Genomic DNA, 13,392 nt, shown 5'->3' on the forward strand with positions numbered 1-13,392 from the left:
ATTTTTTAAGAACAATTAATTACTTGGTCCTAAACTGGGCTCACTATGCACGAGAAGTTTGAGAACTCAGCAGAACTCAGAAAGTCTGTGGGGAAAGTTTCAGAGCAATACCTCTTTGGATGAACATAATTATAGTATTTATAACACATCCCACCTAGGGTCACTTGTGGCACCATGCAACATATATATACAAAGTTAAAAAATACCATTCTCCTAACCCAAAGCAAGTAAAGGGAAAATGTCAGGCCTCACTAGAGTCAACAGACGTTTTGCTATTAATTTCAATGGGGTCAGGATATCACCAACATGTTCAGGCAGCATCCATTGGCCTAGCTTAGTAAAGATACATAAGTTTCTATGTAGCCAAGGGAACTTCCCAAATGACCACGAGTCCTTTAACAACTGGTTCAACTGGAAGCAGCCTTCATCACAAGTTTGGAGCAGGATTCAAACTCATTCTTTGCAGCTTTCCTGAGAACATTTAACTATTGCTCTCCAAGCTTACCATTAAACTAGGAAAAATTCTTCCTTTTTCTTTGCCTCACTGAAAAATGGATTTTTGGCATAAAACAAGTTTTTCACCAAAAATCATCAATGTTAATGAAATGTTCCATTTTGAAGACAAATTTTTGCCTCTTTTTTTTTTTGATTATCACTATATTAATTTTGAAAATATCAAATTGCTATCAACATGGCTGGTATACTGAAAAAACTTGTTCAATCACTGAAAACAATCAATGAACATTTTGACAATGTTCTCATAAAAAATAAAAGAAAAGTCAGGAAAAAATATTGAAGGCCATTCATGAAAAAGTTAAAATGGCTCCATTTCAAACATTTCCAACTTGAAGCAATTTCAAAGTCTTGATTCCTATCCCCCTGTCTCCCAACAAAATCAAGTTTCCATGTTCCAACTAGTTCTACTGCCTACACATACAGAATTAAGGGTTTTCATAAGTTTAAACATTTGAAATCTTTAATGATAACTACTAAACAAAAAAACAGCACTGACTGTCATGGTTTGCATTTGTATGATAAAAATGCTTTGGGCACAACATTAAGAAATAATGCAACCTTCCAAACATTATTTCCTTTGCATGCCCCTGCTGTTTTTAAATCATGTTGTTGTAAGATGCTTCGAATCCACCATCTCTCTCCAGGGGATGACTGTCTTCATGGTAACCCCCTTTCTTGTTGCCAGGGATGGATGGAGCCATTATGCAATATTACCAGCGGTAGCAGTTGTCCTATCTTCTGGCAGGAAGTGCAGAGACACTGAGATGGCTTGATTCCACCACCAGCCAGACAGTAGATGTAGAAGTAAGATTAACAGATCCAGTCTTTTTCACATGAGGACAAGAGCCTGAAGTCATTATTGAACCCAAAATTCACACATGACTGTGTAAAATGTTATTTGCATATAGTACCAGTAGGCCAAACATCATTTCTCATTAGTTTCACATATACAGTTAAATAATTAAATGAAAATAAGTTAAAAATAATGCAGCTCCTCACACTATTATGATATAAATCAGCAATACCAAGAAGGATTATATAGCCTCCAAGAATGGGGTTTTAAAGTGGACTCGGACTGTGATACTCTCACGTGACAGATTTTGATGAGACAAGATTAAACCACTGGGGAAAAGATTTCTAGGTCTGAGTTAGGATCTCCTAAAGGGGAATTCTATTTGGTTTTTAATGTCTTTTTCAGGAGAAAATCCACAAATTAATGATGCGAAGCAGACGGGTGGCCCCAGGGTGCTGTGTGAAGTGGCCAAACCTAAAACTAGGAAGATTCTGATGGACAGAAAAGTGCTGTGGGCTGCTTTAAAAATATTAAGATATTGATAAATCACTTTCCTCTGGACTGGCAGGCTCATCTTCAAAAGAAAAATAAGTATAACTGGTCAAGTCCAGCTTGTGAATCAGTGATATTCTGGGCAAGTGAATACAGCTGCTCAAAGACTCCCAACCTCTTCCCCTCAATTCACTGAGGTTACTACACATTATGGCTAGGGACAGATATTCAAAAGGCCTGAGCCTGAATTGATTCAATCTTTGCAGGTTAGTCTAATCTAGCTAGACTAAATCACTTTGTAACTGCACAGACATCCCTCTCTGGACTGAAAAAATGCCAGCACATGCTTGTAGTGGCTCAGGCTAGAAGCCGGGAGGTGCTAGAGTAGCCCTCCCTTCCTTTCCATACTGCTGAGCTGAGGGGGATGTGACCAGGCCCCAGCAGGATGCTGTGATTAGGGAGGGGTCCCCCCACAACATTTATCAGCTGTTATCAGCATTTAGCACCCCATCAGAAAACAAAGCCTCTTAGTCCAAGCTCTTCTTAAACAGCTTTTCCCAAAGGAAGGAATGCAGGGACATTACCAGCTGACCTGTTGATTAGCTCCAAAAATCCCTTAGTGGACTCTGTCCTATCTGCCTTATACAGCATTAGCTAGCATACCACATGCTGGCTATGGTCTGTGCTGTGGGAGAGAGGAGGAAGGGATCTCTGCTTAAGCAGCAGATGGTGGGGAGGGGGAGGGGGGAACAAGGAAGCCAGCAGACTCTGCTGTACCTGCAGTCTCTGCCAGAGCTGCAGCCAGGGAGGAGAGGGGAGGGTCCAGCTCTGCTGTGAAGCAGAGAGGTCCGCCCAGCCCAGAGAGCATGCCAGGATGCTGGGGGAGTCTGATTTAGTTTAAATTAGCAAGGGGTCTGGGACAGACATTGCATAAACCAGTTTGACCCAAATCAGTTAAGTCTGATACTACATTCAACCAGCTGGCTCAAACCAACTCAAACCAGTATTCAAACCAGTTTCAGCCATTTTCAAACTCATTTATGTGCAAAGAATGTTTGTTATGTTACGGGTTTAAACCAGTTTCTGATCACTTAAACCAGTTTATGTGTAATGTCTGTCCCTATCCTATTAGAGGATATGAATGCATGGGACACTGTTCACTAGTGAGTAATAAATAACTTGTCGACTAGGGCTATGATCAGGAGATGTCAATAGGGCTCTACCAAGAAACAAATAAACATTAAACAAAAAATTCTCACAACACTGCAGTGAACCAGATATTATCCCCATTTTACAGACAGAAACAGGCAAAGTGAACTTGAATGACTTAAACTGATTTACTGCATGATTCTGGGCAAGAACCAGGACAGGAACATGACTTCCAGTTTTACTCATCTATTTCTTAATTTTCACTACTTAACAAGCACACATTAAAATCGCACTGCATAAAAGGAACAGAGGACATAATCAGTAACATACAGACTGGTCCAAGCAAAATGGTAACTCCACTATTCCATGTTTCTCTAGCTTATCACCTCAGGTTTTGTACCCGATTACCTGCATTGCTGCCATCCTCCCACACTGATGCCACTACTAGAATTCTGTCTGAATTTCCTATACATGTTCAGAATCCACCACCCGTACTGCCAAGGCCCTTACAGAAGGCCCTAATTGTTTTTTCATTTCAATCCCCTTAATTTGCCTCTTGGACCCTCAAACACAGGCTTCTTCAAGCTGCTCCGAATGTTCTCTCAAAGCATGCACCTCACCCATTGCTCCACCCTCAACCAGTCCTTAGCAAAAATCTCATTACAGGATTTCCATTACCTGACACAAAGGTAGTGAGTACCATGTCCTCAATCTATTAGTTACCCTTTCTTTTCTCATCTCCTTTCATTCCCTCCCACACCTAGGACTTTAAATTTTCCTTCTATTCTCACATCCAGGGCTTTCTCGTGGCTACTTCTTATGCCTTTCCATGAAAAATTTAAGCCTTAAAATGTCTTCCTTACCTAATCTGTCATCCTTCTACCTTTCCTTCTCCCTAAAGTTCATTACTCTAGTCCTCTCCCAACATGTGTTAATACGACGAACTCACAGAAATACAAGTGTTACCATTCCCAGATTTGGGAAACAGTCTTTTAGCTTATTTTTGTAGCCACTTTATCATCTAAAAACATTTATATTCAATGTAGTGATTTCTAGACCTACCAGAAAAGCTTACAAGGATCTACCAATTCACTTTGTCAAGCCAGCCATTGTTTTCAAATGGCACTGCCCAGTGAAAGTGTGATCCCCTAGTTCAGTGATACCTTATGCACATCAGAGAAATGTCCTCACAGATGATACTTTTATAAGGGTGTAAATTTAGCATTAAAATCTTTATCTTTAGAAATGTGTGATCAGTTGCTTCTCTTTCTCTCTAACTTATAATAAACCACAAAACCGTAAGAGTATATGGATGGAAGAATTAAATGGCTGTCAAAATAGCCAATTTCTCTTTTAAAATAATTTAGTAGGTTTACTCCATACAGCAATTGTGCACTTGACTGTAACTTCTATGCGTAATTAAAGTGTAATGGCTCAGGTGCAAACAATGAGAGAAACCCAGAGGGACTCCTCAGTACTAGTGACAAGGAAAGGAATGGGCTATGCTCACAGGGAATATATTCTTGATTGATTAACTGGAGCAATGAGAGAAGTTATAGGAGCTGCAGGGCTATAAAAGCCCTGCTCTAGAAAAGACTAGAGGTTGGGCTGGCCCATGGTCTGAGAAGACCATGTTGTAAAAGGGCCATTTCTCTTTTTTGTAGTAACAAAAATAAATCATACCTCAGATCTTTGCTCAATGGGCATGAGACTGCACTTTGGAACCATGGGAATCCTCCCAGCCTACCGAAGCTTTAATCTACTCAAATATTTTTAAGGAGTACACAGTAATCCACTTTTTATGATCTGTTAGTATTTCCATTTTTTTTAACTCCAGCACTGCTCCACATCCCCACAGGGCAACCTTCTCCCTGAAATGGCTACTTGCCCTAGATGTGCCCCAATATTCAGAGGGAAGAACTCTGTTCTCATTTATTTCAGAAATTGGGCTGCAAATCATGCAATGATCTGAAACACGTGAAGTTAGAGCATATTAAGGACTGGACTGCGTGTTCAAGGCATAGCCCTATGTTAAGAGGTGCAGAGTATGTCACTGTAGCACAGGGGTGGACTCCGCAAAATGGCCAGAGCAGTATACACTCTACCTACAGCTCCTCTGGATAATGTGGCAGAGACTGCCCCCATGGTTACTGTTCTCACTCCACCTCCCCTCTCACAGGTCTGTCCAGGCTCTGGGGCTGGCCTTCAACATAAGTTTAAAATGGAGAGGAAGTCTCCATGCTGCCTCTCTCTCAACTCTTGGGCATCAACAAATTATTATAACTACCATTTTAACTCAGTAATGGCCTTTGGGTTGAACACACTGGATTTAATCAGTTCAAAGAAAATGCATTATGTGCTGTTTGCAAAGTCATCCTGAGTAGCGTAACATTTAAAACATAAATCATCAATGGAAACTTCAGATCCAGTGTGGCTAAATCAGCTGCAGAACAGCATGTAATTTTCAGTAATTGATTATGAAGGGGTATTTTCCTTTGTTTATGATTTCAACCGTATCCTGAAGCCTAGATCTGTCAGTTCTGGCACTCATGCTGTGAGGTTTTAGCAGCCACACACTGATTTCCTATCATTTTTCTATCTCCTTAAAGACCTTCTACAAAAGTTAATTTGCAGTTCCATGTATACATATATAATTATTAAGTAAGTAATGATATCGGCTGTTGACAGAAACCCTGGTAGCACTTTCCATTGGAATAACTGTACCCAAGCAAACACAAACTAAGTTAAGTCAAAGCAAGGATTTCTTGTACAGCATTCAAGGCATACGCCAAAACTGAACTGCTGTACAGCTTTCAGAAAGACAGATGCTGCTCACGAAAACAACCAAACGCAAATCTGAACAACATTACGAAACAAGGTAGCTTTTTCTGCCGAGGCACACATTAATATAGAGAGAAGAAAGACACTTTTATTTTTAAAGTATATATTAAAGTAAAACTACCCGGGGCCATATCTTGTCCAGAGCTGTGCGTGTCAGTGTTTGTGAAGACCTAAGTTCTTACAATAAAAAATGCTTCATGGAATACAATGGAATACTAAGACTGTTCCCAATCTTAGACTATTGTTCACTCCTTTTAAAAAATGAAATGTTTTCCTAACTTATTCAGATGCCAGAACCTTGCTCAATAATATTCCTTCATTTGATGAACTCAGTCTTGCCTTAAATCATCCAATATTTTTAACAAATGAGTTTTAGATTCAACACTCTGCTTCTAAATCACTGGACAGTCTCATAAAATTAATTTATGTGCATTTAAAATATAGCTCTCTATAAACTGCACTCCCTTCATCCACACTGAGGGGAATTGAAAATGTGTCTTAATATATAAACTAGGAGTCTTACTTGGAAAAAAAATGGTCTGGTCATAATGGCATACATCTGTAACTGGCAAGTCATAAGACACAGGATCTTAAAGTACCGGGCACTAACATACAGCACCATACAGCACCATCTATCTTAACAATATATTTTTTTAAAATAAAAACAGTCTGGAAAACAAGCGTAACAACTGCTATTTGACTTCTTACTGTTGGTTCCCATCTTCTGTGATCTGGTTATTTTCAGCATATGCTATGACAGGTGTCACAATGCTTCAAACATTGCATCTCCTGCCCATAAACAGTTAGTCCCTCACAGAACTCAGTTAACATTAATGGACACCATACTTGATTAACCAAAAGGGAGTAACTGTTTGCAGTACTAGGCCCATAGGCAGTTTGGCTACAAACAGGAATTGCATTTGTCCTGGGAAAAACCATCTTATCCTGGGACAAAGTTCAACCATTCACACATCAACATCCACTGCCTTGGGATAAATCCTAAAAAGGCTCGTGGGATAAGAACTACTAAAAGTCTGTTCCAGGACATTGTAAAATGGATCTGAACATTCATGCCAGGATTGCACCATTGAATCAAATGGCAGTGCATTCAGCCACTCACTAAATCAGGGGCGGGCAATTATTTTGGGCAGAGGGCCGCTTACTGAGTTTTGGCAAGACATCGAGGGCCTCATGACAGGCAGCCAGGGGCAGATAAATATTAATTTTCTACATTTTTAGGGGCCCCATGGGCCAGATAGCCTGGTGGGCTACATCCGGCCCCCAGACTGCATTTTGCCCACCCCTGCACTAAATCCTGGTTAGAAGAACACTGTGTGTTTATGACAATGTTGGACTATTTTTGTTCCTGGGCAAACACAAGCACAACTTGTCCAAGGACAAATGCAACATCTGTTCCTAGCTTTTGTGTTTCCAAAGGCAGGTACCAGAACCCAAGGAGCTTAAAAGTTGTTGGTATCATCCCAAATATCCAGGGACAGGCCTGAATTTCAAGCCACATCTCAATGTGCCCAGGGACTCCACCTCTCAGTGTGCCCAGGGACTCCATGCAGCTGCCTGGAGTGGTGGTAACACCATTATATTTGCTTTGAGGTAGCCATGAGCCACGAGCTGCTACTTAAACCAGCAGCCGCATTACATGTTCTTGAGACCTGGCACCCATACTAGCTAAGCAGCTCTACCTTTCCAGGCAATGGGAATGCTTATCCCAGCTAATTCCCCTGTCCTCAGCATCGCACTTTGGTAACTACAGTAACCGTAACCAAAAGTGGTGCGAACTCCTTTTAGTCCCAGAGGTCTACAGAGCATCAGGGACAGACTACCAGCTTTTCTCCCCTGAAAGCTGGTCACTTTATTTGTGGAGAGAAGAGGAGGAGGAAGACTCAAAGACTGTTGATGTCCTGTAGCTGCTCTGGAATATAGAAAGAACTGAATGCTGGCAGGGAAAAGATTCCTACAGGGTAAAGTTTAGTGGAAATTTTCTGCTATTTAGCTTGAATTACGAATTGCAATCCAAACCAACTCAGCAGAAACCTCACCTAGGGAAGATGCCATTCACAGCCCTAAGATTCCCTCTTCTCGTTCCAGTTTTGAAGTCATGCTTAAGTCGGCCCTTTAGGAATCTGACCCATTAGCTCAGAATTTTAAAAGTAATATTAAGAATTCACATACGTCTGTCCTCATTTCACCAAAATCCTAATCAAATACAGTAGGTGACCCGAGCCCACGGTCCTTCAAGAGTATCTGATTAACACGATCAGCCTGTCACAACCACTTCCACTGTCACCTGATCATCTTTCCTGGCCTCTGTCCTCTCCACAATTTAATCATTCTCTTCACCCTTGCCCACACAGCAGAGCACAAAGTGAAATGTTCTGCATTCCTCACCTTTTATTTAAGGGAACAGATAAATGTAGCTTCACAGCCAAATTTTTGCAAGATTTAAAAAAAAACAACCTCTCAAATACAAATAAGCCGCAGCAAAAGTAAATCTGATGTCCCACCAGAAAAGATCTGTTCGACTATTCCAGAAACACATGTCTCTGAAACAAAACACCCTCTGTTGCTTCCCCCCCCTTTTTTTTCCCCCTCCTGATTTGTGGCAACAATTCTGAAAGCAGCCCCATCTCTAAACTAAACAGTTACTGCAGAGATAGGGAGTGACCGTAGGGTGAACTGAAAACTTAAGCAGCCTTGGCTGCAGGAAGGTGAGTTTGCTGGGCCTGCTAGTCTCCTCCTGCCTTTGTAATTTAATACGAACAATTAGTGGGATCATCAAAATGCGAATATAACTTTCCTTAGCCCACTTAGGAGACATGTTTTCAAACATCAAAACAACAGGAGAGAGTTGTTAATTGGAGAAAGCTCAGAAGAAATGAGAACGATGGAATTGCCATCCTGGGGTTAACTCACAGGGCTCCTCTTTTCATATGCATTGTTTTGAAAAAATAAAAATATTCCTACTTCTAAAATTAAAATGTCATCTCTACCTAGGCTAACTAGGAAACACAAAAAAACTTGCTTGAAAAGCTTGTCATTAAGTAATTTTTCTTCTTCTTTTGAAACAATGGCTTTGAAGGAGTGCCACATTGCGTAATTCCGTAACAAGTAATTCAGCTGAGGTCAGTTGCTGGCACTGGAAGTCACATGAAAGTAGAAGATACCTAACAGCCCACCAATCTAAAAAAAACCATTTTCCATCACTAAAAAAGGGGGCTTGGAATGAGGCATAAGCCTGACTTGTGACAATGAAGGCATGCAAAGGATTCTTCAGGTATTTCTCTGTCATCAACATATCTTCAGGTCATTATGTGCTTTTCATTCAGGTCACAGTCCAATAAATGTCTTTTATCTTCGAAGCTGATATGTATCTCCTCCTATGCCTAAGTGGGCTGCATTTGAAAGGCATTCTTTGTCAAAACCTATCGACGTAGATTTTTTAATACCTGGCTATACAACGCTGTGATGTGACATAGCTTTCTGGGAGACCGATAAACGTTCTACAGCCTTAACTGGGATAGCTTAGGGATTCACACCAAACTTTCTCTCCCCCCTTCTACTAACTTATACTTAAATGCAAGCATTGTCTACAAATGGAATAAGTGACTGGCAAAGAGAGTACAAGAGTTGACAAACTAAACAAATGATACCACATTTACCCAAATAACCTTGTCTGCCAGTTGACAAACCAAACCTTTTTTCAAGATTTGGAAAAAGTTCTCATTTTTCCCCAGCCTTGAAGTTCCATGAAATACCACATTTCCTGTTTTCACAAGCAAGTGGCTGAAGTACAGCAGTAAAAGTTGCTTCCCAGTGTATCGCTAAACCAAGGGAACTACAATTCCAGGAAAATATACTAAACCTCAAGAAGTTTCAGGGCTCGAGTACGAGACCGAGGCCTGGAATTTCTTGAGGTTTGGTATGTTTTCTATGAACATGCATCTAAACTTTTAGAGGCTTAGCAACACTGAAGAACCATTATACATCATTACAAATTGCATGATATTCTGAAGAGGAGGCATACAGAAAACCTACAGAAATTGTGGTGAAACTTGAGCTTTTAAATAACCTGAATTAAATCCACATCCCCTTCAGCCTTGGACACCAGAATCTGAACCCAAGTTTTGCAGATGGTCCCTATTTTTATAGCAAGCTAAACCCAACTCTCAAATCAAAACATACCTGAACTCTAAGGTACTGGAAGCCTGGATAAGCTTTGGCTCATCTCTTCTGAAAACATATAGCAAGAAACTCAAACTATAAAAATGTAACTACAAAAGAAACAAGTCTTTCAAGAGAAGATATGGGCTGATTTGGCAAGTGATGGCCTAAGACTATGCCAAAGGCCTATTACTTGCTCAGCTGGTTTGTTGTTCATGGCACTGCCCTCCGCAGAGACATTTACTGCCAATGATGAGTCAAAGTTTGCCTTTTAGAGCTGCAAAAAAATGCTTTGTGTATTTTTTTTAAGCACGTATGTTTCAAATTTGGTATTTACTTTTGTCCTAAAGCCAGGTTCTAAATACAGCATAATCCAATTACCTTTGAACATGCATCTGGTCTCTCACCTATTTCTGCTTGATTAAGAGCTTTCAAAATTCTTACACTCTGATTGGTTAGTGTTACGATGTACACAAATGCCCCTGTCCTCCCACCTTCTTGGTCCTAGAAAATTCTTCCTAAAAATTAATCCTCTGTATCTGGTACCAATATTTGTATCTCCTCTGTATCTGGTTACTATGATAGTCACCTTAGAAACATTATAAATATAATTAAATATAGGGACTATTCCAAATCCCTTTTAAGTCTATAGGAAATTTCCTAATGACTTCAAACAAGCATTGGGATCAGGCCCTAAATAACTGTAAATGACTGCTAATATAAAAACATTTCTCCTCTATCCTCCTTTCCCCTCCTGCTTTCTCTGTGCTTTGAAACTGCACTCATTGTGGCATGCAGCTCTCCACATTCTGGCTTCCTAGAGCACCAGGCTCTAAGAATGGTCTAAAAAATGGTTTCCTGCCTGTTTAAATCTACATTTAAACTCTGATCTTATAAAAATGACTTGCTGGCCAATCGTTTCTGGAAAAAGGTTTTTAAACTCTTTATCTACTTTCTGTTACCTGTCTGCGGAGAGGAATGCGCTTTGTCAGCTTGTGAACAGCAGGCTGGCTACTGAAGTCGGGCTTCTTGGTGGTGTTCTTCATACGACACAGGATGACTGTTAGCACCATGCAGGCAATTAAGAAGACCCCTATGCAGTAAATGGCTATTTCCAGGGAGTCTGGGGATGTTGGGTTTTCTTTTTCTTTCTCAGGAGCTAGATTGCAGGTTTGGAGGAGGAACAATCATGCCACAGAGTCAGCACACAGCATTAGCATACTTCAGTACCTTAATTGGAGCAATATGATATTACAAGAGGATAAAGAGATCTTGCAGTGACTTCGTGAAATACAGAATGCTGTGCATTTCCAAAGGATTTAGTGAGGATCTCTCACAAATCACAACACAGGTCCCTCTTTCCAGATCGCTGCTTCATGTCAATTTTGAACTGTGTGTGTAGATACACACACTTACACACAAAGTCAAAGTTATGCTCATTTATAATTAAAGAAAATGAGTTAAAGTGCTAAAAATTAAAACTGGGTATCTAGGTTTATCTGTCAGTTCTGCACTTAAGTCAAGCTCTGAGAAAAGGAAAAAATGGGCACATAATTCACTCCAGATGAATAAATATTTAAGCCAATGTCTGGAGAGCAGCAAATGACAGGCTCAAGTCAAAATCATTTTCAAGAGTATTGTATTTATCTCTGTTAAGCACCTGAACATATATCTAAAAACAAAACCCTCATTTAATTAGTTAGCCTTTAAAAAAAAGAGAGAGAGAGAGAGAGAGAGAGAGACTTATAAAACTCTTAAACAGGATGAAGTTTGGGCATGAGCCCACATTGCTTATGCACAGGGACCTTGCAGTATAGAAGGAATGCAGGACAGATCAGTCCTTCATTATGTTTCTAAACTCAGGCTGGGATTTTCAAGAGTTTAAGGGATCTGGCTGCCCAGCTGCTGTTTAATTTCAGTTTAAGCTGAGTGCCTAACTACAACCTTAAACTACTCTGAAGAGGCTAGCATCAGACAAAGCCTGAAATACTCACTGTACATTAAGTATATTTTAATCATTCTCCTTCTGTAAGGTCTAATAGTTTTCATACTAACAGTGCACTTTTTGCAGTAACCTCATTCATGCTAACTGGTCGCTAAGATTACAGTTACATTTGGTAGAGGGCATAAAATTAACTGCTGAATCATTCTGAAATTAACATCAAGACAATTACACATGCAGATATTTTTTAATTCATCTTTACCTAATCCTTTATTTGGAAATCATCCCCCCCAGATAAACAGCATTCCATAGCAATCAGTGGTCACTCTACAACCAGTGCATGTTCCATGATCTTATACTACATTTCAGCTAATGTAATATTCCATTCAAGCAAATTGGTTAAAAAGATGCTGGTGAAGCACACGAAATGCAAACACTGCTAGCAGGGGCAAGCTGTGTATAAAGTACGGTCTAACTGCTTGGTGATGGATGAACCATGCAGACCTCTTTCACAGGGAAAGCAGAGAGGACTGTAATGGCACTGCTTTGCCCAATACATTTTCATAATAAAGGAGAATTGGCCTATAAATATTGAGAACATTTCACTCCTGTTGCACAAACCTCAACAATCGATACAATTATGTAAAATGCACATGCGGGTACTATACCTTTTTGTGAGGCTTAAGAATTAATTAATGCTGTAGTACATGACGACCCAGCAAACCACCGATTGTTCAAGTTTTCTCAAAGGAAATATCAAGGCAGTTGCAATATAGCTAATTTATACACAAGAAAGCTTGACTAGTGCAGAAATAAACTAAGGTTACATTTTCCAACAGCTGACAATTTTCAGGCAATAAAGCGCATTGATGTGTGTTTCTCCTAAGGTTAGAAACAACATCAACCCTAGCATGGCAGGGCATGCTTTGCAGTAAAAGAAAAATCAACTATTTATTCTTTTATAACATGCAACACAAAGATTCACAGAGCCGATTCCCAAGGTACATATTGCACTGCTTCTGCGTACACTCTGCCAGCTTTAAAAATCAGGCCAATGATTTGCATGAAGGACTTGGGCTATGAGCAAAAGTGAGACCCAAGCACATTAGACAACTTAGGTATTTTGATGAAACATTACTTTATAAAGGCCAGATTGGATCCAAACTTCCCAATGTAATTTGAAATTTCCTCTGATGGGAAAAGTTGGTTATGATTAAATTTGTCTTGCTTTAGTATCTCGCTTTAGCGGTAAGGAAACACATTTACTTCACCTGGCTGGTGAATATTTGACGGTTTTAAAAATATTTAAATTAAGCTTAATAATGGCACCGCTTGCCCTTCACATTTTTTTTTAGCTATAGGCTAAGTGCCGTTTTGTCAAACATTCCCAGCTTTCTTTACAGCTAATCAACATCCTAAAATTTTAAGGATGTCAAAATTCCATTTCTGAGACAGAAGCAGTGCTAATTCTGCAGCAATC

At 39.9% G+C, this 13,392-nt stretch overlaps 1 protein-coding gene across 8 annotated transcripts in view; it reads right to left on the minus strand.

The window, feature by feature from the left end:
* The window catches only part of FGFR2 (fibroblast growth factor receptor 2), a 109,876-nt gene that overhangs the window by 21,076 nt on the left and 75,408 nt on the right, over positions 1–13,392 (minus strand). For 4 of the 8 annotated variants that reach the window (XM_019502929.1, XM_019502928.1, XM_019502925.1 and 1 more), the window contains one exon: positions 10,927–11,129. In XM_019502929.1, the coding sequence (XP_019358474.1) occupies positions 10,927–11,129 (203 nt within the window). The remainder of the gene's footprint in view (positions 1–10,926; positions 11,130–13,392) is intronic. The other 4 variants (XM_019502926.1, XM_019502931.1, XM_019502930.1 and 1 more) reach the window with 1 other exon arrangement.

The sequence above is a fragment of the Gavialis gangeticus genome, unplaced genomic scaffold, assembly GCF_001723915.1.
Source record: "Gavialis gangeticus isolate Ggan-Ray unplaced genomic scaffold, GavGan_comp1, whole genome shotgun sequence".
NCBI classification, from domain to species: Eukaryota; Metazoa; Chordata; order Crocodylia; family Gavialidae; genus Gavialis; species Gavialis gangeticus.